The following is a 27,975-nucleotide window of genomic DNA, read 5'->3' on the forward strand; positions in this document are numbered from 1 at the left end:
GTACATGTTCAACACTAGTTTTGTGGTTTAGTTTGTCTTTTTATGCTTATCATATACCTCATATTCCTAACACGGTTACTCTCTTACAACTGTTCCATAGAATTCAGTGATTGTACACATTCTATATCTGAACAATGTCTCATCATATCTTCCTTTATACATCCGGTGTTACAATAGTGTTATGTCCATGACAAACGCATTTCGATTGCCAGCTTTGCTAGAGACTGTTACCATTTACCGGCTACTAATGGTTCCAAAACCATTTTATGTCTGGTTATTTAAAGGGACGGTCAATACCAGAATTTTTGATTAAAAAGATAGATAATGCCTTTTATTACCCATTCCCCAGTTTTGCATAACAAACAGCCTCTGCAAACTGCCCCGTTATTTCAGTTCATTTGACAGACTTGCATTTTAGCCAATCAGTGCTCACTTCTCTGTAAATTTCACGTGCATGAGCTCAATTTTATCTATGTGAAACACATGAACTAATGCCCTCTAGTGGTGAAAAACTGTCAAAATGAATTTAGATTAGAGGCGGCCTTCAAGGTCTAAGAAATTAGCATATGAACCTCCTAGGTTTAGCTTTAACTAAGAATACCAAGGAACAAAGCAAAATTGGTGATAAAAGTAAATTGGAAAGTTGTTTAAAATGACATGCCCTATTTGAATCTTGAAAGTTTTTTTTTTGGACTTGACTGTCCCTTTAATAGCATGCTATTTTATTAAATAATAAACCATTTTAATAATGCTTCAGATCGTAGATAGAACGTATTGTATGTGTATTATCGGATATATAAATATGGTGAACAGAAGTTATTCTCTTAGAAGGATTGTCTATACATAATTAGTATGACTCCGATCTTATTTCCAGGCTAAATATGCTCTGTAGTTAGCTGAGCATAATGGTCCAAACCATAATTCCAAACATGAGTTTGTCTTTTTTCAGGTCTGATCTGAAATCATCAGTAGCATAAAGTAATATAGTTCTAACTTTTCACCTCTAGTAGCCATGGTTAAATATATCTGTCTGTGGTCTTTAACAAATACATTTATCTGGTACATGCTTTTTTTACAACTAAAAGGTGCAATTAAAAATTATTTTTGTGGCCTCCTTTTTAAATTTGTAAAAAAACAAAACAAAATATTGTAAGATTAAAGGGACAGTCTACACCAGAATTTTTGTTTTAAAATATAGATAATCCCTTTATTACCCACTCCCTAGTTTTGCGTAACAAACACTTTTATATTAATATGCTTTCTTTCATGTAATTAGCAAGAGTCCATGAGCTAGTGACGTATGGGATATACATTCCTACCAGGAGGGGCAAAGTTTCCCAAACCTCAAAATGCCTATAAATACACCCCTCACCACACCCACAAATCAGTTTTTACAAACTTTGCCTCCTATGGAGGTGGTGAAGTAAGTTTGTGCTAGATTCTACGTTGATATGCGCTCCGCAGCAGGTTGGAGCCCGGTTTTCCTCTCGGCGTGCAGTGAATGTCAGAGGGATGTGAGGAGAGTATTGCCTATTTGAATTCAATGATCTCCTTCTATGGGGACTATTTCATAGGTTCTCTGTTATCGGTCGTAGAGATTCATCTCTTACCTCCCTTTTCAGATCGACGATATACTCTTATATATATATATATACCATTACCTCTGCTGATTTTCGTTTCAGTACTGGTTTGGCTTTCTACAACATGTAGATGAGTGTCCTGGGGTAAGTAAGTCTTATTTTCTGTGACACTCTAAGCTATGGTTGGGCACTTTTTTATAAAGTTCTAAATATATGTATTCAAACATTTATTTACCTTGACTCAGGATGTTCAACTTTCCTTATTTTCAGACAGTCAGTTTCATATTTGGGATAATGCATTTGAATCAATCATTTTTTTCTTACCTTAAAATTTGACTTTTCCCTGTGGGCTGTTAGGCTCGCGGGGGCTGAAAATGCTTCATTTTATTGCGTCATTCTTGGCGCGGACTTTTTTGGCGCAAATTTTTTTTCTGTTTCCGGCGTCATACGTGTCGCCGGAAGTTGCGTCATTTTTGACGTTCTTTTGCGCCAAAAGTGTCGGCGTTCCGGATGTGGCGTCATTTTTGGCGCCAAAAGCATTTAGGCGCCAAATAATGTGGGCGTCTTATTTGGCGCTAAAAAAATATGGGCGTCATTTTTGTCTCCACATTATTTAAGTCTCATTATTTATTGCTTCTGGTTGCTAGAAGCTTGTTCACTGGCATTTTTTCCCATTCCTGAAACTGTCATTTAAGGAATTTGATTAATTTTGCTTTATATGTTGTTTTTTCTATTACATATTGCAAGATGTCCCACGTTGCAACTGAGTCAGAAGATACTTCTGGAAAATCGCTGCCTGGTGCTGGAGCTACCAAAGCTAAGTGTATCTGCTGTAAACTTTTGGTAGCTGTTCCTCCAGCTGTTGTTTGTATTGAATGTCATGACAAACTTGTTAATGCAGATAATATTTCCTTTAGTAAAGTTCCATTACCTGTTGCTCTTCCGTCAACATCTAATGCTCAGAGTGTTCCTGATAACATAAGAGATTTTGTTTCTAAATCCATTAAGAAGGCTATGTCTGTTATTCCTCCTTCTAGTAAACATAAAAAGTCTTTTAAAACTTCTCATTGTTCAGATGAATTTTTAAATGAACATCATCATTCTGATAGTGGTTCTTCTGGTTCAGAGGATTCTGTCTCAGAGGTTGATGCTGATAAATCTTCATATTTATTTAAAATGGAATTTATTCGTTCTTTAAGTAAAGAAGTCCTAATTGCATTAGAAATTGAGGATTCTGGTCCTCTTGATACTAAATCTAAAAGTTTAAATAAGGTTTTTTAATCTCCTGTAGTTATTCCAGAAGTTTTTCCTGTTCCTGGTGCTATTTCTGAAGTAATTTCCAGGGAATGGAATAATTTGGGTAATTCATTTACTCCTTCTAAACGTTTTAAGCAATTATATCCTGTGCCATCTGACAGATTAGAGTTTTGGGACAAAATCCCTAAGGTTGATGGGGCTGTCTCTACTCTTGCTAAGCGTACTACTATTCCTACGGCAGATGGTACTTCCTTTAAGGATCCTTTAGATAGGAAAATTGAATCCTTTCTAAGAAAAGCTTATTTGTGTTCAGGTAATCTTCTTAGACCTGCTATATCTTTAGCGGATGTTGCTGCAGCTTCAACTTTTTGGTTGGAAGCTTTAGCGCAACAAGTTACAGATCATAATTCTCATAGCATTGTTAATCTTCTTCAACATGCTAATAACTTTATTTGTGATGCCATCTTTGATATCATTAGGGTTGATGTCAGGTATATGTCTCTAGCTATTTTAGCTAGAAGAGCTTTATGGCTTAAAACTTGGAATGCTGATATGTCTTCTAAGTCTACTCTGCTTTCCCTTTCTTTCCAGGGTAATAAATTATTTGGTTCTCAGTTGGATTCTATTATCTCCACTGTTACTGGAGGGAAAGGAACTTTTTTACCTCAGGATAAAAAGTCTAAAGGTAAATTCAGGTCTAATAATCGTTTTCGTTCCTTTCGTCACAACAAGGAACAAAAGCCTGATCCTTCATCCTCAGGAGCGGTTTCAGTTTGGAAACCATCTCCAGTCTGGAATAAATCCAAGCCTTTTAGAAAATCAAAGCCAGCTCCTAAGTCCACATGAAGGTGCAGCCCTCATTCCAGCTCAGCTGGTAGGGGGCAGATTACGTTTTTTCAAAGAAATTTGGATCAATTCCGTTCACAATCTTTGGATTCAGAACATTGTTTCAGAAGGGTACAGAATTGGTTTCAAGATAAGACCTCCTGCAAAGAGATTTTTTCTTTCCTGTGTCCCAGTAAATCCAGCGAAGGCTCAAGCATTTCTGAAATGTGTTTCAGATCTAGAGTTGGCTGGAGTAATTATGCCAGTTCCAGTTCTGGAACAGGGGCTGGGGTTTTATTCAAATCTCTTCATTGTACCAAAGAAGGAGAATTCCTTCAGACCAGTTCTGGATCTAAAAATATTGAATCGTTATGTAAGGATACCAACATTCAAAATGGTAACTGTAAGGACTATCCTGCCTTTTGTTCAGCAAGGGCATTATATGTCTACAATAGATTTACAGGATGCATATCTGCATATTCCGATTCATCCAGATCACTATCAGTTTCTGAGATTCTCTTTCCTAGACAAGCATTACCAGTTTGTGGCTCTGCCGTTTGGCCTAGCAACAGCTCCAAGAATTTTTACAAAGGTTCTCGGTGCCCTTCTGTCTGTAATCAGAGAACAGGGTATTTTGGTATTTCCTTATTTGGACGATATCTTGGTACTTGCTCAGTCTTCACATTTAGCAGAATCTCATACGAATCGACTTGTGTTGTTTCTTCAAGATCATGGTTGGAGGATCAATTTACTAAAAAGTTAATTGATTCCTCAGACAAGGGTAACCTTTTTGGGTTTCCAGATAGATTCAGTGTCCATGACTCTATCTTTGACAGACAAGAGACGTCTAAAATTGATATCAGCTTGTCGAAACCTTCAGTCACAATCATTCCCTTCGGTAGCCTTATGCATGGAAATTCTAGGTCTTATGACTGCTGCATCGGACGCGATCCCCTTTGCTCGTTTTCACATGCGACCTCTTCAGCTCTGTATGCTGAACCAATGGTGCAGGGATTACACGAAGATATCTCAATTAATATCTTTAAAACAGATTGTACGACACTCTCTGACGTGGTGGACAGATCACCATCGTTTAGTTCAGGGGGCTTCTTTTGTTCTTCCGACCTGGACTGTAATTTCAACAGATGCAAGTCTTACAGGTTGGGGAGCTGTGTGGGGGTCTCTGACGGCACAAGGGGTTTGGGAATCTCAGGAGGTGAGATTACCGATCAATATTTTGGAACTCCGTGCAATTTTCAGAGCTCTTCAGTCTTGGCCTCTTCTAAAGAGAGAATCGTTCATTTGTTTTCAGACAGACAATGTCACATCTGTGGCATACATCAATCATCAAGGAGGGACTCACAGTACTCTAGCTATGAAAGAAGTATCTCGAATTCTGGTTTGGGCGGAATCCAGCTCCTGTCTAGTTTCTGCGGTTCATATCCCAGGTATAGACAATTGGGAAGCGGATTATCTCAGTCGCCAAACGTTGCATCCGGGCGAATGGTCTCTTCACCCAGAGGTATTTCTTCAGATTGTTCAAATGTGGGGACTTCCAGAAATAGATCTGATGGCTTCTCATCTAAACAAGAAACTTCCCAGGTATCTGTCCAGATCCAGGGATCCTCAAGCGGAAGCAGTGGATGCATTGTCACTTCCTTGGAAGTATCATCCTGCCTATATCTTTCCGCCTCTAGTTCTTCTTCCAAGAGTGATCTCCAAGATTCTGAAGGAATGCTCATTTGTTCTGCTGGTAGCTCCAGCATGGCCTCACAGGTTTTGGTATGCGGATCTTGTCCGGATGGCTTCTTGCCAACCGTGGACTCTTCCGTTAAGACCAGACCTTCTGTCGCAAGGTCCTTTTTTCCATCAGGATCTCAAATCCTTAAATTTAAAGGTATGGAGATTGAACGCTTGATTCTTAGTCAAAGAGGTTTCTCTGACTCTGTGATTAATACTATGTTACAGGCTCGTAAATCTGTATCTAGAGAGATATATTATAGAGTCTGGAAGACTTATATTTCTTGGTGTCTTTCTCATCATTTTTCCTGGCATTCTTTTAGAATTCCGAGAATTTTACAGTTTCTTCAGGATGGTTTAGATAAAGGTTTGTCTGCAAGTTCCTTGAAAGGACAAATCTCTGCTCTTTCTGTTCTTTTTCACAGAAAGATTGCTATTCTTCCTGATATTCATTGTTTTGTACAAGCTTTGGTTCGTATAAAACCTGTTAAGTCAATTTCTCCTCCTTGGAGTTTGAATTTGGTTCTGGGGGCTCTTCAAGCTCCTCCGTTTGAACCTATGCATTCATTGGACATTAAATTACTTTCTTGGAAAGTTTTGTTCCTTTTGGCCATCTCTTCTGCCAGAAGAGTTTCTGAATTATCTGCTCTTTCTTGTGAATCTCCTTTTCTGATTTTTCACCAGGATAAGGCGGTGTTGCGAACTTCTTTTGAATTTTTACCTAAGGTTGTGAATTCCAACAACATTAGTAGAGAAATTGTGGTTCCTTCATTATGTCCTAATCCTAAGAATTCTAAGGAGAAATCATTGCATTCTTTGGATGTAGTTAGAGCTTTGAAATATTATGTTGAAGCTACTAACACTTTCCGAAAGACTTCTAGTCTATTTGTTATCTTTTCCGGTTCTAGGAAAGGTCAGAAGGCCTCTGCCATTTCTTTGGCATCTTGGTTGAAATCTTTAATTCATCATGCTTATGTCGAGTCGGGTAAAACTCCGCCTCAAAGGATTACAGCTCATTCTACTAGGTCAGTTTCTACTTCCTGGGCGTTTAGGAATGAAGCTTCGGTTGATCAGATTTGCAAAGCAGCAACTTGGTCTTCTTTGCATACTTTTACTAAATTCTACCATTTTGATGTGTTTTCTTCTTCTGAAGCTGTTTTTGGTAGAAAAGTACTTCAGGTAGCTGTTTCAGTTTGATTCTTCTGCTTATATTTTCAGTTTTTTTCATTATAAAATTTAAATTATTTTGGGTGTGGATTATTTTTCAGCGGAATTGGCTGTCTTTATTTTATCCCTCCCTCTCTAGTGACTCTTGCGTGGAAAGATCCACATCTTGGGTAGTCATTATCCCATACGTCACTAGCTCATGGACTCTTGCTAATTACATGAAAGAAAACATAATTTATGTAAGAACTTACCTGATAAATTCAATTCTTTCATATTAGCAAGAGTCCATGAGGCCCACCCTTTTTGTGGTGGTTATGATTTTTTTGTATAAAGCACAATTATTCCAATTCCTTATTTTTTATGCTTTCGCACTTTTTTTCTTATCACCCCACTTATTTGTTAAACTGATTTGTGGGTGTGGTGAGGGGTGTATTTGTAGGCATTTTGAGGTTTGGGAAACTTTGCCCCTCCTGGTAGGAATGTATATCCCATACGTCACTAGCTCATGGACTCTTGCTAATATGAAAGAAATGAATTTATCAGGTAAGTTCTTACATAAATTATGTTTTTTACCTCTGTGATTACCTTGTATCTAAGCTTCTGCTGAATGCCCCCTTATTTCAGGTATTTTGACAGACTTGCATTTTAGCCAATCAGTGCTGACTACATGGTAACTCCACTTGCAAGTGCACAATGTTATCTATATGACACACATGAACGAATACCCTCTAGTGGTGAAAAAGTCTAAAAGTGCATTCAGATGAGGCAGCCTTCAAGGTCTAAGAAATTAGCATTCGAATCTCCTATGTTTAGATTTCAACTAAGAATACCAAGAGAGCAAAGCAAAATTGGTGATAAAAATAAATTGGAAAGTTGTTTAAAATTACATGCCCTATCTGAATCATGAAACATTACTTTAAAGGGACAGTCTAGTCCAAAATAAACTTTCATTATTTAGATAGAGAATGTAATTTTAAACAATTTACTTTTATCACCAATTTTGCTTTGTTCTCTTTGTATTCTTAGTTGAAAGCTAAACCTAGGAGGTTCATATGATAATTTCTAAGCCCTTGAAGGCCGCCTCTTCTCTCAGGGCATTTTGACAGTTTTTCACCACTAGCGGGTGTTAGTTCACGTTTGTCATATAGATAACACTGTGCTTACGCACGTGGAGTTCCAGTGAGCAACCTCTGATTGGCTAAAATGGATGTCTGTCAAAAGAACTGAAATAAGGGGGCAGTTTGCAGAGGATTAGATATATGGTAATCACAGAGGTAAAAAGTGTATTTATATAACTGTATTGGTAATGAAAAACTAGGGAATGGGTAATAAAGGGATTATCTATCTTTTCAAACAATAAAAATTCTAGTGTAGACTTTACCTTTAAGCTAAAAAGCAGTTGGTGATTATAAAATAGGATCATAGAGTTGTGTTTTTTTTTAAGTTTGACAGTCTCTCAATGTTATGTAAAGCTGGAACTTGTTCATTCTTACATACAATTGCTAAGTTTTACCATTTTGGTGGTTTTGTATTACAATTATTCTTAATAGCAATTTAGATTATTTTTTTCTTCTCATGGTTGGGTTGTGATACCACTAAAGCCTTTGTCTTTTAAATGTTTTTACCTCTGCAAATCTTTGCAGGTCTAAAAATGTATTTTGTAGTATTTTTTATATATATAAACTTGGTGTATGCGAAAACAATGAGCTAAAATAAATAAGGGACAAGTCTCAGAATTCTCATACAGGTGTGTTCAAATAAACAAAACCTGGCACCCCCCCCCCCCTTCCTCTCTTGACGTCTTCCCTTTTTTAGTAGATGAATAAGCTGAAACTACTTTCATGGAATGTAAAAGTGTATAATTAGTGCGCCAACGGTCTGAAAATCAACTATCAATCTTACAGTGAAACAAAATCAACTAACAATATCACAGTGATACAAAAATCTAAATGGAAAAAACCATCATATGGATATCATTATAAAAAATTAAGACCAAAATAGGAAACAGATAAGTTATTCCTGGGTCTATACTCAAATAACAAATGGTGATGGTGAATATGTGCTGTCTTGACAGTATACTCCTTGGATAAAAAAGGGGAGGTACTGGTATTTAAAACACAAGGCAATATTAGTAATAGACACAGCAATGTAGTTGAATCATTAATAGATTCAACGATATAGTGTAATCGTCCCAATATTCAGAGTTCAAGATTATACATATGTGGTGGGCGTAATGTCCAAATCACAGGAGGCAAGCGCTTCTTCAAACGATCCCTGTTGGTGACCCAGGGGTGGATACTACATAGAAAAGAAGATAAAAGAAGGCGCCAACATAGTGCGGTTACCAACGAGATGGGACACGCAATGCAAATAAAACCAAATACTCACAGGATAAGACACTTGAAAAGTGTCACAAGTGCCTCCTGGACCCTCAGAGTTGTCCAGCTAACTCCCACTCCACTGTGGTGGTAAGGTTCCGCTCGTCTCTGCCAATTTGGGTAGCTACGCTGGTGGTCTTGGCTCCTAGCCAATGTTCAAAAGGACTGACTTGCGGTCTATTTAGATCCAGATATCCAATTCAGATCCGTGCTCTCCAAAGAGGAGTGATACAGCAAGGCAAATGGTAGTTTGTATTGTGATGGCAAAATACAATGTTACCAAAATAGATGTCAGAAAAAGAAAGTTCGTGGCTGCAATCTTAAAATAAATAAGACTTTATTTACACAACGTTTCTCGGTCTGTACGTGACCGTTTCCTCAGGTGCATAAGTGTATAATGAAACACATAAAAACCACGAACTTATAACAATTAGTACGGCGTCTTCCAATGCATACCGCGCATGTACGTAGGTGTGTCCCCATGCTGGGAGTTCCATTGGCGTAAACTGTCCAATGGGGTGCTTGTAGATACACACCTCCATGGTTACGGGAGTGAAGGGATATTAACCATTGCGGTATTAACAACAAAACCGCACAAATTAAAAAGCCGCAATGGGCTCTAATAATCTAGAAATCTAATGTTTAATAAAATATATATATGTATAAAAACATTGTATAAAATATTATTAACTACCAGATCGGGCACACCTACTGGCACTGCACACATAAATTCTATTATTAACAGTTGTGCAGTCATTAACTCTTCACATATTGTGTTAATATACAGATGAATGATTTCATACATGAAAAATATTACAAGTAAAATATATAAAATATATACAAAATATAAAATATATATGAAAAATATTAAAAGTATATATTCCCCAATGATACGGTTAAATCCACAGTTGCACATGTAAATCTAAATATTTGAACACTTTGCTGGAAATAGCCAAATTAGTTACCGTTATCAGAGGGAATGATTTCCTAAAAGTAGATAGAGTTATTAATGAGTCGGCTTTTCTAAGATCAATGCAAAGGAATTCAAAACACGTCCAACTTGAATATCATATTGCCAGAATTTATAAGTGTATTCCCCCACTTATAGACACTATTATAAATGAATAGATGGATAACCCAGAGACAAATGCATTACCTGCTTATGGCTGCTATATAACCAGTGCAATGTGTTTATGAATACAACCTCTAGAGTTTTGAGGGGTTCCTAAACTATAATTTAATTCACTCAAATTATGGTGCATACGTAACGCTTATATAAAAAATTTAATGTATTAAATAATACACTATATTATAAACACAAATAGTGCGTGCAAATGCTGTCGTGAGTCAGTAGTGGATAACCTACAAGGCTAAAAAACATCTAGCCTAGGGATAGGTAAATGTAAACTAAAGTTTACTATAAGTGGATTTCAGAGTGGTCACTTACTGGTGTTCAATAATATTCGTATAAAGAGTACTTGTAACTCTGATCAACCTATCTGGCTAGCATATAGCCTCTGTACTAAATGAGATATTCATAATCAAATTAGAGTATAGACTCACATAGATGACAAAGGACGTAAACAATTGAATTCTAACATATCTGACAGTATGATAATATAAGTGGGAGGCCTATATAGGAGTATTGGTGGTTGATGTCTAGGGCCTATAGTTAACTATATACAGAGAGACTTAGTATGGATCCCTTAGTTGAAGGCAGCCATGTCAATATTTACGTTTAAGCCACCAGGGGACAGGGTGCACATCTTCCAGATCCAAAAAGTCTCCCTTTGTCTTAAATGCAAATATCTGTTCCTGCCCCATTTGGGGTTCACTTGTTCTAAAGGGAATATGCTAAACACATTGGATGTATTTGTGTGGCATACATTGGCGTGCCTAGGGACACTATGATTGGCAATATTTTTACTAATATTCCTTAGATGTTCACCCCATCTTTTTTTGAGGGGTCTCGAGGTCCTACCCACGTACTGAACCCCACAACTGCATTCTAACAAGTAAACTACAAAGGCCGAATCACATGTAAAGTGTGTTTTGATGTAAAATTTTTCCTTACTAATATAAGACACAAATTCAGTTCTCTTGCTCTTAGTGTATTGGCATAATCCACAATTGGCTCTATTACATTTAAAAAAAAACCTGGTTTGCCTAGGAGCCTATTGCCTTTTTGGCTACTTGTTTTACTCGTCAAAAATCTTTTCTTCATTACAATTTTGCTTGGGACTAGTACATTTTTCAATGTGGGAGCACGTCTAAAAGTGCAGACAGGTGAATTTCCTATACTCTCCCTCAGCAAAGGGTCCCCTGTCAAAATGTGCCAGTGTTTACCTAAAATATTTTTAATTTTGTTATGGTTGTTGTTGAATTGTGTTATAAATCTGACTTTCTCATTCCCCTTAGTGGATCCTCCAATAGGTATAGTCTCCTTATTCTTGACAAAAAAATCCTCTCTGCATTTGTTTCTGGCTCTCTTGTAGCTATTCTCAATAAGATCTAAAGGGTAATATTTCTCAATAAACCTTTTTTTTTAAATATTCGCTTGTATATCTTAACTGTCTAAATCGGTGCAGTTCCTGCGAATTCTACAAAATTGGTTGTAAGGGATATTCTTCTTCCAAGGTAAGTGGTGGTTGCTTTTATAGTTCAAATAACTATTAGCATCCACCGACTTAAAAAAGGTTTTGGTAGAGATATTGCCTATGCTATCCCATGATAAAATGAGATCCAAAAATTCTATACTAGTCACATCTATTTTAGAGGTGAATTTCAGGCCTAATGAATTATTATTTAGACTATCCATAAATTTCTGAGCCAATGGGATTTCCCCCTCCCAGATGAACAGGAGGTCATCTATGAAACGGCCATAGAAGACCAGGCTCGCCCCATATGAGGAAGGATATATATATTGTTCCTCAAAGAATCCCATAAAGAGATTAGCAAAACTGGGGGCGAACCTGGTCCCCATGGCCGTTCCCCTGATCTGCAAATAAAATTTCTCCTGATATACGAAATAGTTATTTTTCAATACAAAGGATATACATTCCAATAAAAAATCCCTTTGCTTGACTGGCATGTAGATGTCTCTCTCTAGATAATATTGGATGGCTTGTATTCCCAAATGGTGTGCAATATTGGAATATAAAGCAGAGACATCACAGGTCAGCCAAACCAAGTCTCTCCCTTCTTTTTTAATATGGGATAACTTATATATTAAGTCTGGTGTGTCTTTTATATAGGATTTTAAAGTGATCACAGATTTTTTTAAAAAGGAATCCACATATTCGGATAAATTACAGGTTAAATTGTCAATTCCTGATATGATGGGCCTCCCCGGAGGGTCCACCATACTCTTGTGAATCTTTGGGAGGTGATAGTAATATGCCAAGTTGGGTGCATATGGTATTAGATAATCTCTCTCTTTCTTTGTAAGTATTCCCTCTAACCAGCCAGCATCAACCATTTTGATCAAATTTGTTAGAAATTTTGCTGTGGGATTGAATGTTAATAATTTGTAATACTCTGTGTCTAAAAGTATACGATCAGCTTCTTTAATATAATCTTGAATATTCTGTATTACTATCCCCCCTCCCTTGTCAGCCTGTCTAATTGCCAAATTTTTGTTAGCTGCTAGTCTAGATAGAGCGGTTAGTTCATAAGTATTTAAATTCGGATTCTTTATATTGTTTTCAGAGAGTTTACCGAATTCTTCTAGGACTAGATTTTGAAATATTTCTAGACTGGTTCCTGTGCAAGGGGGATTAAAGTTTGATTTAGGGGTCAAATCAGAATGTAAATAATTCTCAAATAATTCATCACATAATGTCTCAGGCTCAAAATAGATGATATCTGTCAAGGGCCTTTCTGTCATTTCATTTGTTAGAATTGGTGCATGACCAGTACCTTTAAGCTTTTTATCACAGAAATATCTTTGAATTGACAATTTTCGCACAAATTTGTTTAAATCTACGAATAATTCGAACAAGAAAAGAGGGACAGAAAGAGACTCTCTTTCTGTCCCTCCAAAAATCATAATTTGTTCCAATTATTCGTAGATTTAAACAAATTTGTGCGAAAATTGTCAATTCAAAGATATTTCTGTGATAAAAAGCTTAAAGGTACTGGTCATGCACCAATTCTAACAAATGAAATGACAGAAAGGCCCTTGACAGATATCATCTATTTTGAGCCTGAGACATTATGTGATGAATTATTTGAGAATTATTTACATTCTGATTTGACCCCTAAATCAAACTTTAATCCCCCTTGCACAGGAACCAGTCTAGAAATATTTCAAAATCTAGTCCTAGAAGAATTCGGTAAACTCTCTGAAAACAATATAAAGAATCCGAATTTAAATACTTATGAACTAAACGCTCTATCTAGACTAGCAGCTAACAAAAATTTGGCAATTAGACAGGCTGACAAGGGAGGGGGGATAGTAATACAGAATATTCAAGATTATATTAAAGAAGCTGATCGTATACTTTTAGACATAGAGTATTACAAATTATTAACATTCAATCCCACAGCAAAATTTCTAACAAATTTGATCAAAATGGTTGATGCTGGCTGGTTAGAGGGAATACTTACAAAGAAAGAGAGAGATTATCTAATACCATATGCACCCAACTTGGCATATTACTATCACCTCCCAAAGATTCACAAGAGTATGGTGGACCCTCCGGGGAGGCCCATCATATCAGGAATTGACAATTTAACCTGTAATTTATCCGAATATGTGGATTCCTTTTTAAAAAAATCTGTGATCACTTTAAAATCCTATATAAAAGACACACCAGACTTAATATATAAGTTATCCCATATTAAAAAAGAAGGGAGAGACTTGGTTTGGCTGACCTGTGATGTCTCTGCTTTATATTCCAATATTGCACACCATTTGGGAATACAAGCCATCCAATATTATCTAGAGAGAGACATTTACATGCCAGTCAAACAAAGGGATTTTTTATTGGAATGTATATCCTTTGTATTGAAAAATAACTATTTCGTATATCAGGAGAAATTTTATTTGCAGATCAGGGGAACGGCCATGGGGACCAGGTTCGCCCCCAGTTTTGCTAATCTCTTTATGGGATTCTTTGAGGAACAATATATATATCCTTCCTCATATGGGGCGAGCCTGGTCTTCTATGGCCGTTTCATAGATGACCTCCTGTTCATCTGGGAGGGGGAAATCCCATTGGCTCAGAAATTTATGGATAGTCTAAATAATAATTCATTAGGCCTGAAATTCACCTCTAAAATAGATGTGACTAGTATAGAATTTTTGGATCTCATTTTATCATGGGATAGCATAGGCAATATCTCTACCAAAACCTTTTTTAAGTCGGTGGATGCTAATAGTTATTTGAACTATAAAAGCAACCACCACTTACCTTGGAAGAAGAATATCCCTTACAACCAATTTTGTAGAATTCGCAGGAACTGCACCGATTTAGACAGTTATGATATACAAGCGAATATTTTAAAAAAAAGGTTTATTGAGAAATATTACCCTTTAGATCTTATTGAGAATAGCTACAAGAGAGCCAGAAACAAATGCAGAGAGGATTTTTTTGTCAAGAATAAGGAGACTATACCTATTGGAGGATCCACTAAGGGGAATGAAAAAGTCAGATTTATAACACAATTCAACAACAACCATAACAAAATTAAAAATATTTTAGGTAAACACTGGCACATTTTGACAGGGGACCCTTTGCTGAGGGAGAGTATAGGAAATTCACCTGTCTGCACTTTTAGACGTGCTCCCACATTGAAAAATGTACTAGCCCCAAGCAAAATTGTAATGAAGAAAAGATTTTTGACGAGTAAAACAAGTAGCCAAAAAGGCAATAGGCTCCTAGGCAAACCAGGTTTTTTTAAATGTAATAGAGCCAATTGTGGATTATGCCAATACACTAAGAGCAAGAGAACTGAATTTGTGTCTTATATTAGTAAGGAAAAAATTTACATCAAAACACACTTTACATGTGATTCGGCCTTTGTAGTTTACTTGTTAGAATGCAGTTGTGGGGTTCAGTACGTGGGTAGGACCTCGAGACCCCTCAAAAAAAGATGGGGTGAACATCTAAGGAATATTAGTAAAAATATTGCCAATCATAGTGTCCCTAGGCACGCCAATGTATGCCACACAAATACATCCAATGTGTTTAGCATATTCCCTTTAGAACAAGTGAACCCTAAATGGGGCAGGAACAGATATTTGCATTTAAGACAAAGGGAGACTTTTTGGATCTGGAAGATGTGCACCCTGTCCCCTGGTGGCTTAAACGTAAATATTGACATGGCTGCCTTCAACTAAGGGATCCATACTAAGTCTCTCTGTATATAGTTAACTATAGGCCCTAGACATCAACCACCAATACTCCTATATAGGCCTCCCACTTATATTATCATACTGTCAGATATGTTAGAATTCAATTGTTTACGTCCTTTGTCATCTATGTGAGTTTATACTCTAATTTGATTATGAATATCTCATTTAGTACAGAGGCTATATGCTAGCCAGATAGGTTGATCAGAGTTACAAGTACTCTTTATACGAATATTATTGAACACCAGTAAGTGACCACTCTGAAATCCACTTATAGTAAACTTTAGTTTACATTTACCTATCCCTAGGCTAGATGTTTTTTAGCCTTGTAGGTTATCCACTACTGACTCACGACAGCATTTGCACGCACTATTTGTGTTTATAATATAGTGTATTATTTAATACATTAAATTTTTTTATATAAGCGTTACGTATGCACCATAATTTGAGTGAATTAAATTATAGTTTAGGAACCCCTCAAAACTCTAGAGGTTGTATTCATAAACACATTGCACTGGTTATATAGCAGCCGTAAGCAGGTAATGCATTTGTCTCTGGGTTATCCATCTATTCATTTATAATAGTGTCTATAAGTGGGGGAATACACTTATAATTTCTGGCAATATGATATTCAAGTTGGACGTGTTTTGAATTCCTTTGCATTGATCTTAGAAAAGCCGACTCATTAATAACTCTATCTACTTTTAGGAAATCATTCCCTCTGATAACGGTAACTAATTTGGCTATTTCCAGCAAAGTGTTCAAATATTTAGATTTACATATGCAACTGTGGATTTAACCGTATCATTGGGGAATATATACTTTTAATATTTTTCATATATATTTTATATTTTGTATATATTTTATATATTTTACTTGTAATATTTTTCATGTATGAAATCATTCATCTGTATATTAACACAATATGTGAAGAGTTAATGACTGCACAACTGTTAATAATAGAATTTATGTGTGCAGTGCCAGTAGGTGTGCCCGATCTGGTAGTTAATAATATTTTATACAATGTTTTTATACATATATATATTTTATTAAACATTAGATTTCTAGATTATTAGAGCCCATTGCGGCTTTTTAATTTGTGCGGTTTTGTTGCTAATACCGCAATGGTTAATATCCCTTCACTCCCGTAACCATGGAGGTGTGTATCTACAAGCACCCCATTGGACAGTTTACGCCAATGGAACTCCCAGCATGGGGACACACCTACGTACATGCGCGGTATGCATTGGAAGACGCCGTACTAATTGTTATAAGTTCGTGGTTTTTATGTGTTTCATTATACACTTATGCACCTGAGGAAACGGTCACGTACAGACCGAGAAACGTTGTGTAAATAAAGTCTTATTTATTTTAAGATTGCAGCCACGAACTTTCTTTTTCTGACATCTATTTTGGTAACATTGTATTTTGCCATCACAATACGAACTACCATTTGCCTTGCTGTATCACTCCTCTTTGGAGAGCACGGATCTGAATTGGATATCTGGATCTAAATAGACCGCAAGTCAGTCCTTTTGAACATTGGCTAGGAGCCAAGACCACCATTGTAGCTACCCAAATTGGCAGAGACGAGCGGAACCTTACCACCACAGTGGAGTGGGAGTTAGCTGGACAACTCTGAGGGTCCAGGAGGCACTTGTGACACTTTTCAAGTGTCTTTTATCCTGTGAGTATTTGGTTTTATTTGCATTGCGTGTCCCATCTCGTTGGTAACCGCACTATGTTGGCGCCTTCTTTTATCTTTTCTATACTTTCATGGAATGTAGGGGACATTACCTCCCCCATAAAACAAAAACTGATTATAAAACAACTTGGAATTTAAAAACCAAGTATCGTTCTCTTACAGGAATCACATCTTGTGGCTTCTGAAATTATTAAACTCAAGAATAAATGGGTTGGGGAGTTCATATCTACACCTTATATAGTCAGGACAAGGGGGGTTGCCTTCCTGTTCAGTAAAAATCTAACCTATCAGATATTGACCCATTTGCTGCATACATAATTCTAGAGCTACAAGTGGAGGGAGTGAATCTGATTCTTTGCAACGTGCATGGTCCTTACTAGACAGTGAGTTCTGGGAAGGTTTGAGCAATAAATTGATTAAATATTTTGGGAAAAATATACTGGTAGCTGGAGATTTTAATACGGCACCTATACCCACCTTAGATAGACTATCTTCCAGACAGTTAAAAGATCAAAAAAGAGAATCTAAACTGATACACACCTTTTGTAATAGGCTAAGATTGAAAGACATCTGGCGTATCCAGAACCCAGATGAACGCGCATTCACATACGAATCCAAATCCTTTAATACTTTTTCTCGTATCGACTTCTTATCGTCAGAGAAATTATTAGGTTTTGGACTTAAGTCAGACATTAAAGATATCTGTATATCGGATCATGCCATTATTTCACTAGAAATGCAGTTTACACCAAACTTTAAGCAGAACCCATCCAGATTTTTCCCCCCAAGATACCGATTACCTAGTGTGCACTTTAAAAATTCAATGATAGAGAAATGGAAAGAATTCCATAACAGAGCTTATAGAAACAAGAGGGACATTTTCTGGGAGACTGCAAAAGCCTACGTGAGAGGTGACGTAAAAGCCTATCTTTTTAAATGGAAGAAGAAAATTTAAAAAGAGAGAAGTGCAGCTTGCAAACCAACTTAAAAATAGCTTTAAAGCCTATATAGATAATCCCATAAAGCAGCTATGAAATAAATACAGGGAAAGTAAACAAGATTGAGAGCTATTCTTACAACAAAACTCAATACAGAGAGATAGGAAAGAAATGGCGATCTATTGCGGTAACTATGGTAGATCCGCAAAATTCTTGTCTAGATTAACCAAGAACAGAAACCACAAGAACAATATTACAGCAATCAAGGTAGGTAACTATAGAGTAACGTCTACCCCAGAAATTAGACTATATTTTAATATTTTACAAGACTATACTCCTCAAATGAGGTTAATCAACAAAGTAAAAATGATTTCTGGAATAACCTTAAGTTACCCAAACTAGAAGAGGGAAATATTAGAAGTTTAAACCTATCTATAACCAAGGAGGAAGTGCAAAGTTTTATAAACAATATGCAATTGAATAAAGCCCCTGGACCTGACCATTTACCAGCCACATTCTACAAATTACAAGGTAAAGAAATACCCGCCCTTACCAGGTTATACAAAACATTTTATTACAGGGGAAGAGCAGTCTAATTACTTTACCGCTTTCTCAATCACACTTATTCTCAAGAAATACAAAGATCCAGAAGACCCCACATTTTACAGTCCAATATCCCTATTAAACAACGATTATAAGACATTGATGACTATAAGAGCAGAAAGAACCCAGAAAGTGCTACATACCTTAATACATCCAGATCAGTCGGGGTTTATGATAGGCCGAAATACAACTAGGAATATTCGCAGAGTTTTCAGTTATAGATCACCTTTTAAATAAAATAGATAATAAAAGCGGAAAACTACAATAGACCTATCATTATCGGTGGACGCCGAAAAAGCGTGCGACTCGATAACCTGGGATCACCTGTTTACAATACCAGATAAATTTAGCTTTTCTGGGAATATATCTTCTCTCATTAGGCTTATTTATAAGAATCCTATCTCAAATGTAATTGTTAACAACCAACTAACACCTAATATTAAATTAGAGAAAGGAACAAGACAGGGTTGCCTGCTTTCACCTCTGCTTTTTAATCTTTCAATTGAGCCCCTAGCAATTAAACTCAGACAGGAAATGGAGGGTGTATCTGTCATGAGATGCAGGACATATGCAGGACACAGCAATGATGGTACAACTCTATTTTATTGCAGAGCATAACAATACACATCTAGTCAGGTTGATTGTACTAAACTAACTGCGACACAGACACCGGACCTAAGCCCCGCCCACATACTAGTGACATCACATCCTGCTCTCATCACATCTTCCCCTTTTTCAAAGGCAAAGCATACATTTGCATATAATAAATAACAAGGTACACCAACAGGGTATACAACAACATTTTTGTTTTTGAACATTATAAAAACAGATTAGAAAACATGAACAAATAAATTACATCCTGACTTGGACATCGGGGTAGACTACCCTAGTCCACAGTGACCATGGGATTATTCTGCCCATACTTCCGGTCACTGTTCTAGCTAAAGTCAGTCCCTGTATCGGGCCGGAAGTTTCACCACTCTTCCGCTTGATGTAACTTTGCATGAACTGTCCTCTGATACAGAAGATGGTGAACAAGAGTCTGCTGGAGGCAAAGATATATCCCCGCTGTGATCTTGCTGAGGGGAAGGCACCTCTCTTAGAACAGGGGATCCCACCGGCGGTGGTACTGAGGTATCCGGTTCCAGACTCTCAGGTACAGGCTGAAGATGTCTTTGGTTACGGCGTGTAACCGTCCCTCCCTCTGTAAGGACTGTGTAAGACCTTGGTTCTGGAGAGCGGCCCACTACCGTAGCAGGCGTCTTCCATTTCTTCTCATCATCCAGTTTAATTCTGACACTTTGGCCCGCTTTCAGTTCCTGTAAAGGCCTGACAGAATGTCTCCTGTCGTAGAAGAAACGATAACCCTTTTTGGCCTCTTCATCCCTCCTAAGGACTTCGTCCCGAGGAACAGGGCCAGGCGGCTTGAAGACACCCACTGAGGGTAAAGTGGTGCGAATCTGGCGTCCTAGCATCAGCTGTGCCGGGCTAAACCCGGTGGCTTGAATGGGCGTCGCCCTGTATGACAAGAGGGCTAGGTACGGCTCAGATTGCTTTAGAATGAATTTTGTTGTTTGAACTGCCCTTTCAGCCATTCCGTTGGCCTGCGGATAATGTGGACTTGACGTGGAATGTACAAAATCATATTCCCTGCTGAAAGCACTGAACTCTGTAGAAGCGAACTGCATACCATTATCACTCACCAGCTCCATTTGAATGCCCCAGCGGGCGAACAAGCTCTTCAGGCGAATGATAACGGCCTGACTTGTGATATCATTCAGGGGTGCAATTTCCAAATACCTGGAATAGTAGTCGATCACAACAAGAAACTTTTTCCCGTGCAGATCACACAAATCAGCAGCTATTTTCTGCCACGGCCCCACAGGCAGCGGAGTAGACATTAAGGGCTCCCTTCTCTGAGTAGGCCGGCGTTCCCGGCAAAAGGCACATTTAGACACGTGATTTGCAATGTCGGAGCTGATCCCAGGCCACCACACAGCTGTAGCTGCCCTTTCTCTGCACTTTGTAATGCCTAAGTGGCCATTGTGAATCCTGTTTAACATCTCCTTCCTCATGCTGACAGGAATTACAATGCGGTCTTGGAACAGCACCAACCCCTCCAGCTCCGTGAGCTGCGACCTCTCTGGCTGGTAAGCATTTAAAGACATCCAGGCTGCCCGGCTCTCGGGCCAGCCATCTTTTATGTACCTTATAACTTCTTGCAGATCTGTGTCCAAATATGTCTCTTTCTTTATCTCTTCCAGTTTCCTTGAAGAAATGGACTTAGAGGCCAGAACTGAATCAACATACACTTTCACATCCGATTCCGTGGAGGATTCTTCAGCAGCAGCCAGCGGGAGCCTGGATAGTGTATCCGCCACAACCAGTTGTTTCCCCGGCATATGCACTGCCTGAACATTGAACCTGAGCAGTCTCATTAAAAGTCTCTGGCATCTCAAGGGTGTTTTGTCAATGTCATAAGAATTGATTAGAGGGACTAGCGGTTTGTGGTCAGTTTCCAGACTAAATTTCTCCAAACCCACTAGATAACGCTGAAAGCGGTCACAGGCCCAAACTGCAGCCAGGCACTCTTTCTCAATTTGAGCGTATTTTGACTCCGCAGCCGTCAGTGTGCGGGAACAGTAGGCGATGGGCTGTAGTTTGTTGTCATTCAGCTGCAGGAGTGCAGCCCCCAACCCATAACTGCTTGCATCAGCACTAACCACAGTCTTTTTTGAAGGGTCGTAGAACCCCAGCACTGGGGCAGACCCCAGCAGTGACTTGGCATGCAGGAACGCTTTTTCCTGTGAGGGTCCCCAGACCCAGGCAACATCTTTCTTAAGCAACTCTGTGATAGGGTGTAAAACTGTAGATAAATCTGGAAGAAACTTGCCCACGTAATTTACAAGGCCCAATATCTGTCTCAGCTCATGTACATCAGAAGGGCTTTTCATCTGTTCAATAGCCCGAATTTTCTCGGGGTCCGGCTTGATGCCATCCCCGTTGATGATATGCCCAAAGTAGCATAATTCAGTTTTCCTAAAATGACATTTTTCTTTATTCAGCTTCAGCCCAGACTCTTTGATAGCCTGCAGCACACAACTCAAACGCTGATCATGCTCCTCCACTGTAGACCCATACACTAGAATGTCGTCCATGACGACCGCTGTGCCCACGTGGCTACTCAGGAGAGAACTCATTTCCCTTTGAAAGATTTCAGGAGCGGAGGATATCCCAAAGGGAAGTCTGCAGAAGCAGAACCGACCTACCGGTGTGATAAAGGTAGTAAGTTTGCGGCACTTTGGATCCAGGGGGATCTGCCAAAAGCCGCTAGAAGCGTCTAATGTGGAAAAGAACTTCGCCCCAGCCAACTTCGGGGCTATATCTTCCAATGTCGGCAGCACAAATCTCTCCCTCTTCACTGCCTCATTCAACCTTTTCAGGTCCACACAAATGCGCACCTTTCCGTTTTTCTTTGCAACTGGAACAATGGGGGCACACCAATCCGTTGCTTCAACAACCTCTTCAATAACCCCCATAGACTTCATGCGCATGAGCTCTTTTTCCACTTGAGGCATGAGCGGGAACGGAATTCTACGAGGAGTAGAAATACTGTATGGGACTGCGTCACTTTTAAGTGCTATACGGACAGGTTTGCAGTTCAGTAGGCCCAACTCGCCAAACATATCTTCAGAGATCTCATTCACTCTGGCCACGAGGCCCAAGTCACAGGCTGCTTTTCTGCTCAATAAACTGTTAACACACTGACCTCGGATCACATGCACCCACATGGTGAACTTCCTCTGTTTGTACTCACAGCTGGCAAGAAATTTCCCCACACAATCAATGCGGCCACCAGGACTATGGACATTTGTAGTAACCCTCGCCAGCTGGGGCTGTCGAGGCAGTTTCATAAATTCAGCAAAAGACATTACAGTGATATCTGCTCCTGTGTCAATCTTAAAATCAACTTTGGCTTCCATTACAGTAAAAGTAACTTTCCAATCTTCCTCTGAGCTTGTCCGTTCCACAACAGACCCCACAAAAGACACTTCCTGACCCTCCTGGTCACTGTCCACCTGCATCTCCTTAATGTATTCAGTTTTACACACCACTTCAAAATGGCCTATTCTGTTACATTTTCTGCATCTTTTATCTCTGGCCGGGCATATAGCACTCTGATCATGAGCCCGGTAGCACCGTGTGCATCGGCCATGTTGCGCCCATCCACTTCTAGGCCTTTCCAGTACTTTAGATCTACCGCTCACACTGTGCCTTTCACTAGTAATTTTCCTAGACTGTTGCACTTCATCCACAATACTCTCAGACCTCAGATCAGCACTTTGCTTTTTCACCAGTTCACTCTGGTGGGCCATCCTAATAGCCCCGTCTAACGTTAAATCAGGCTCTAACTGCAGCTTCAGGGAGACTTCAGCATCTGCAATTCCAATAACTATTCTGTCTCTGATTTGCTCTTCTTTAGCAACACCAAACTCACAGAATTCAGCTAATTCATACAGGCTGCGCACAAATGACTCCACAGATTCTCCCACACGCTGATTACGTTTGTGAAAACAAGCTCTCTCATGAATCACATTTCTTTTGGGCACAAAGTGGGCACTGAGTTTATCCATAACTATATCAAAGTTAACTTCTTCCCCTTCTTGGAAAGTAAAAGCATTGAACACTGGCTCTACATCTTTCCCCATGGAGTATAAAAGAGAATTAACTTGTACTTCACCACTCTCCTTGTTCAGTTTGGATGCAATCCTGAAGCGCTGAAACCGCTGACGCCATGTGGGCCAAGCTGCAGGCTGAGAAAAGTCAAAAGGCTCAGGTGGGGTAAACTTTGACATTGCAATCGATCAGGAACAGAAGCGCAGTCCAGAACTTCTGACACCATGTCATGAGATGCAGGACATATGCAGGACACAGCAATGATTGTACAACTCTATTTTATTGCAGAGCATAACAATACACATCTAGTCAGGTTGATTGTACTAAACTAACTGCGACACAGACACCGGACCTAAGCCCCACCCACATACTAGTGACATCACATCCTGCTCTCATCACAGTATCTTTCTGGGAAAATAATCTAGTTCTATCTCTCTTTGCTGATGACCTATTAATATTTCTCAGTGATACAAAACGGAGCATTAAACAGTTCTTAGATATCACAGGGCAGTTTAGCACATTCTTGGGGTATACAATCAACTCTGAGAAATCAGAAATTATGTGGATTACTACCCCAATAGGTCCCCAGGATGAATGTCCCTTTAAGTCGGTTGAGCAAATTAAATATTTGGATATCAATATTAGCAAGAATCCTAAGGACTGGTACTTACAAACATGTTCAGCATGTCTGGATAAATGTAATGACAATTTTAAATCTTCGCTGCACCTCCCAATTTCAATCTCGGCGAGGATAATGCTAATTAAATCTAATATCTTTCCACGTGTGCTATATCTATTGCAGAGTACACCACTGATTATAAAACAGAAAGATATTAATACATTTATTTTATTAGGATGTGCACTTTTTTTTTGTATGGCAAGGGAAGCGATCCAGATGTTCAGCAGATACACTCTGCCTCCACACTAGAGCAGGCGGCTTAACCCTACCCAACCTAAAACTATATAATTTAGCGACATTGCTAAAATTTGCTCTAGACTGGATTACGTAAGGGAATTATGTCACTTATTTTCAATTAGAAACAGAATTAAGTTCTCATTTTTCCTTGCGAGCTCTGCTGCATTGCCCACTGGTGAACTTGCTGAAGAAAATTTTAAAATCAGAAGTGTTCAAAAATACCATACAAGCATTGCAGTTATATTATAAAGGAATATGAGTTAATTTCTGTACTTCTAGATATCTGACAATTCTGGGTAATCCTAATTTCCCATATAGTATACAAAATAAAGCTTTTAAGGAATGGAAAGAGAAGAGTCTTATAAACGTAAAACAGCTATTAGATGATACATCAGGTTTAATCAAAACATTTGAAGCAATAACCGCTGAATTTCAAGTATCCAGGGTGTAATTTGTTTGCTTATCTCCAGGTGAGGCATTTTGAGCTAACTGTGGCACACATTTTCAGCTGGTTGACTTAGAGAAGGTTATCCAACTTTATACCCAAGGGAAATACTCAATATCAGTGGCCTACAATACAGCTCTTTTTATATCTGGGGGGAAAACATATTCATGTGTTACATAAGTGGAACGAGAGAGTCTCATTTCAAAGTAATCAATTAATTATACTGCACACAGCTGAAACTTTCAAAATGATAACATATCCTGCTATAAATGTAGTGATGTTAACGCTGATAACTTGCATTGCTTCTGGTCTTGTCCCAAGATTCTACAATTTTGGCAGAAAATTAACCATTGTCTGATCAAAGTACTTAGACAAAATTATTGGATTGACAGAACACACATTTTTTCTTTATAGAGGTACTAGAGAGGGAATAAACTTTAAGCTTATTAACACAGCGATCCTTTTGGGTCGAAATCTTATTTTATATAACTGGAAATCACCCCATGCACCCTCCATTGCTGAGTTTTGTAAAGGCATGATAAATCAGATGACGCTGGAACAATATAACATTGTGACAGATTCCGAGAAAAACTGAAAGCCTTCTTTAATAAATGGCTAAATGTTATAGAGTCACTCCCGATAAATGCACAACTTCAATCTATCCAGATGTTAAAAAAAATCCAAGTTAGTGATAAATTGAATTGCTTCCAACAAACTCCCCCCTTCATGGAGGGTGTAAATATAATTGTCAAGATTACTATGTAGGTAATCTCCCTTCCCCCTTCCTGGGTAGCCTTAATCTCAGTGCCTATGTTTTAAACCTTTGTCTTTATATGTAGAAGTCAATTTGCGTACTAATGGTTAAAGTACGCTTCCATTTGACTGGTTTTATACTGTTAATATGCAAGAAGTAAGACTAGACATGTAATGCTATCCATATGTTTATTAATGATTGTCCAATCCAAAGGAGATCCAATCCCACAAGTACACGTATGGACCAATTGCATAGGGTTAATTTTTTTCTCAGTCTGATTAAGACTATTAATTTATTTTTCTTCTCTCTTAAAGTCGTCAATTTAGAGTGTGCATTTTAATTTGCTAGATTTAACTTGTCATAAGATACTGTTAGATTTAAAGTTCCTATAGAAGGAAAGGACAATATTTTTTTTGCGGTGTACCTGTAATGGCCTTATGATTTAGTGGAAACTAAAAAAAAATAATCCAGCAGATAAAGCTGTTTGTGTAATCTTTTCCTTCTAAAAAACCCCCCAAAAAACAAACCTTATTAATCCATGTTTTTTTCTATTTAGAATCTCTGCTAAAGTACAAAGTGTAGGTCCCCTCTCTATGAACTGTTGGTGTTTTTTCATGGTTACAACCATTCATTCCTTTTTGTGCTTATTTGTTCCCCTGGTGCAGCCGGATGAAGATGATCAGGTGTTGAACCTGCAGTTCAGCTGGAAGGATATGGTGAAACCTGTGGGCAGCAGCTTTATCGGTGTGAGTCCAGAGTTTGAATTTGCCGTCTACACCATCATTTTCCTTTTGTCTAAAGAGAAGGTAACAAGAGAGACAGTGCGGTTGGAAGAATATGAGCTACAGATCGTGGTGAATCGGTACGGGCGGTATATCGGCACAGCGTACCCCGTCCTTCTGAGCAGTAATAATCCAGATTTATACTGAGGACAAATCCAGCTCTCTAATGCAGAATTAATTTGTAAACTTCCCTATGGTAAAATGAGTCTGTATACACCCAAGCAGGTTAAATTTGACTTGAACATAATCCTAAACAGAGGTCTGACATTTCTCTTTGTAGAATGAGATTTTTTACACATTTGACTTAAAGGGACATTGAGCTTAACACATTTCTATTATTCAAATTAAAGCACCATGTGAACATGTTAAAAAAAAAAAAAAATATTTGGCATTTTAAAAAAGGTTAAAATTTATTTTGAATTTGAAACAAACAGAATGTGCACAGATGGTCTGTGGGACAGATGCTCACTGGTTGATTGTGAACATTCCCTCAGATTCATTGGTGGAGAGTGAAACCCCTGCAAGTAAAAGAACAAAAATATTTTTCAGCACAGGAAGAATATCCATTTTTCCAAAGAAATTTAAAGGGACGTTTAACTGCCAAGCACAACTTCAAGGCTGACACATTATTGTTCTTCTTCTGTGTCTGCAGCTCTCTTTAAAGCTGTTCTTTTCTTTTAACCTTTTACTGGTGTCGGTTAGTGAAGATCCGCATCATCACGCTTGGCTCTGCCTTCTAGGAGCTCACAACACCATATGATAGAAGTGGTGCACAATCTCAGATCAGGGACATTGCTTTTTTTATAATTTTATAGCAGTTGTATGACAAATTATCAACATAGAATATACACAGCCCGAGCGAATGACAAAATTCTAACACCTAATATACTATGAACAGCACAAATCTACTGAGAAGCAAAGTCCAGTATCAAAAGTCCTTGGTTATTCTGTTTAACAGCATAATAGGTGTCTGAAGATCCAGCATTAATAAAGAAAAGTAAAGATTTCACTCTTTATTGTATAAGGTACATCTGTCAAAACCAGCAATGTCATTGATCTGTCAGTGCACACTGTTTCTGTAACAGGATACAAAAATACATGCGTTCCAAGATGGCGGCACCCTGTATGATGATGCAGTGCTTCACCAAGCAGCATCTGTGATTGGTTAAAATTAGCGAGAGGTAAAACCATATCATGGTGAGAAGTAACTGTTCTGTTGTAGTTCTGCTCAGCAGTTTCGTGTAGAGCAAACCGTAATAGAGCCCAGCACCCTTATATTACCTCTAAGGAGTATCTGAATCCTCCAAAATTCAGTCGACAATAAAGAGATGTGACAGCACCACGATTTCAACAGGTGAAAGGTTTATTGGAGAACCTGAGACCTCAGAAAATGTGACTTTTTCGGACCTACATGGTCCTTAATCATGCAAGATGCATGCATGATTAAGGACCATGTAGGTCAGAAAAGTCACATTTTTTGAGGTCTCAGGTTCTCCAATAAACCTTTCACCTGTTGAAATCGTGGTGCTGTCACATCTCTTTATTGCAGCAGTTTTGTGTCCCCTTACCATGACCTCTTTAGATGCGACAAAAGAAAAAGTTGATTTCAATGTCCCTTTTAATTGTGCCTAGTTCTATTTGCTTGACACCTTGTCCTAAAGGAATCTTCTTTATCCTTTCACTTATCTCCATATAACCAATACTCCCTTCAGGTGCCAGTTCTCTTCCTTTTGCCTTTCAGACGAGTGAGCAAATCCAGCTCCGTTATGGGCTGTAATCATGTACCAAAGAGTGACGCTGGTGAGGAAATAAAATCGCTGCATCTTTTTTATTACTTCACAATAATAAGGGCC

The 27,975-nt window shown here is 38.3% G+C and overlaps 1 protein-coding gene across 2 annotated transcripts in view; it reads left to right on the forward strand.

Moving 5' to 3' along the window:
- The window catches only part of LOC128664261 (poly(U)-specific endoribonuclease-A), a 169,486-nt gene extending 141,981 nt beyond the window's left edge, over positions 1-27,505 (forward strand). The window contains exon 8 of one of the 2 annotated variants that reach the window (XM_053719080.1): positions 26,006-26,143. Coding sequence is in view for 1 of the 2 variants with exons in the window: in XM_053719079.1 (XP_053575054.1) it covers positions 26,006-26,269 (264 nt within the window). In the remaining variant the exon portion in view is untranslated. Of the gene's footprint in view, positions 1-26,005 lie in introns of both variants that reach the window. The other variant, XM_053719079.1, reaches the window with a different exon arrangement.
- The last annotated feature ends 470 nt before the right edge of the window (positions 27,506-27,975 follow it).

This window comes from Bombina bombina, chromosome 6 (assembly GCF_027579735.1).
Source record: "Bombina bombina isolate aBomBom1 chromosome 6, aBomBom1.pri, whole genome shotgun sequence".
Taxonomy (NCBI): domain Eukaryota; kingdom Metazoa; phylum Chordata; class Amphibia; order Anura; family Bombinatoridae; genus Bombina; species Bombina bombina.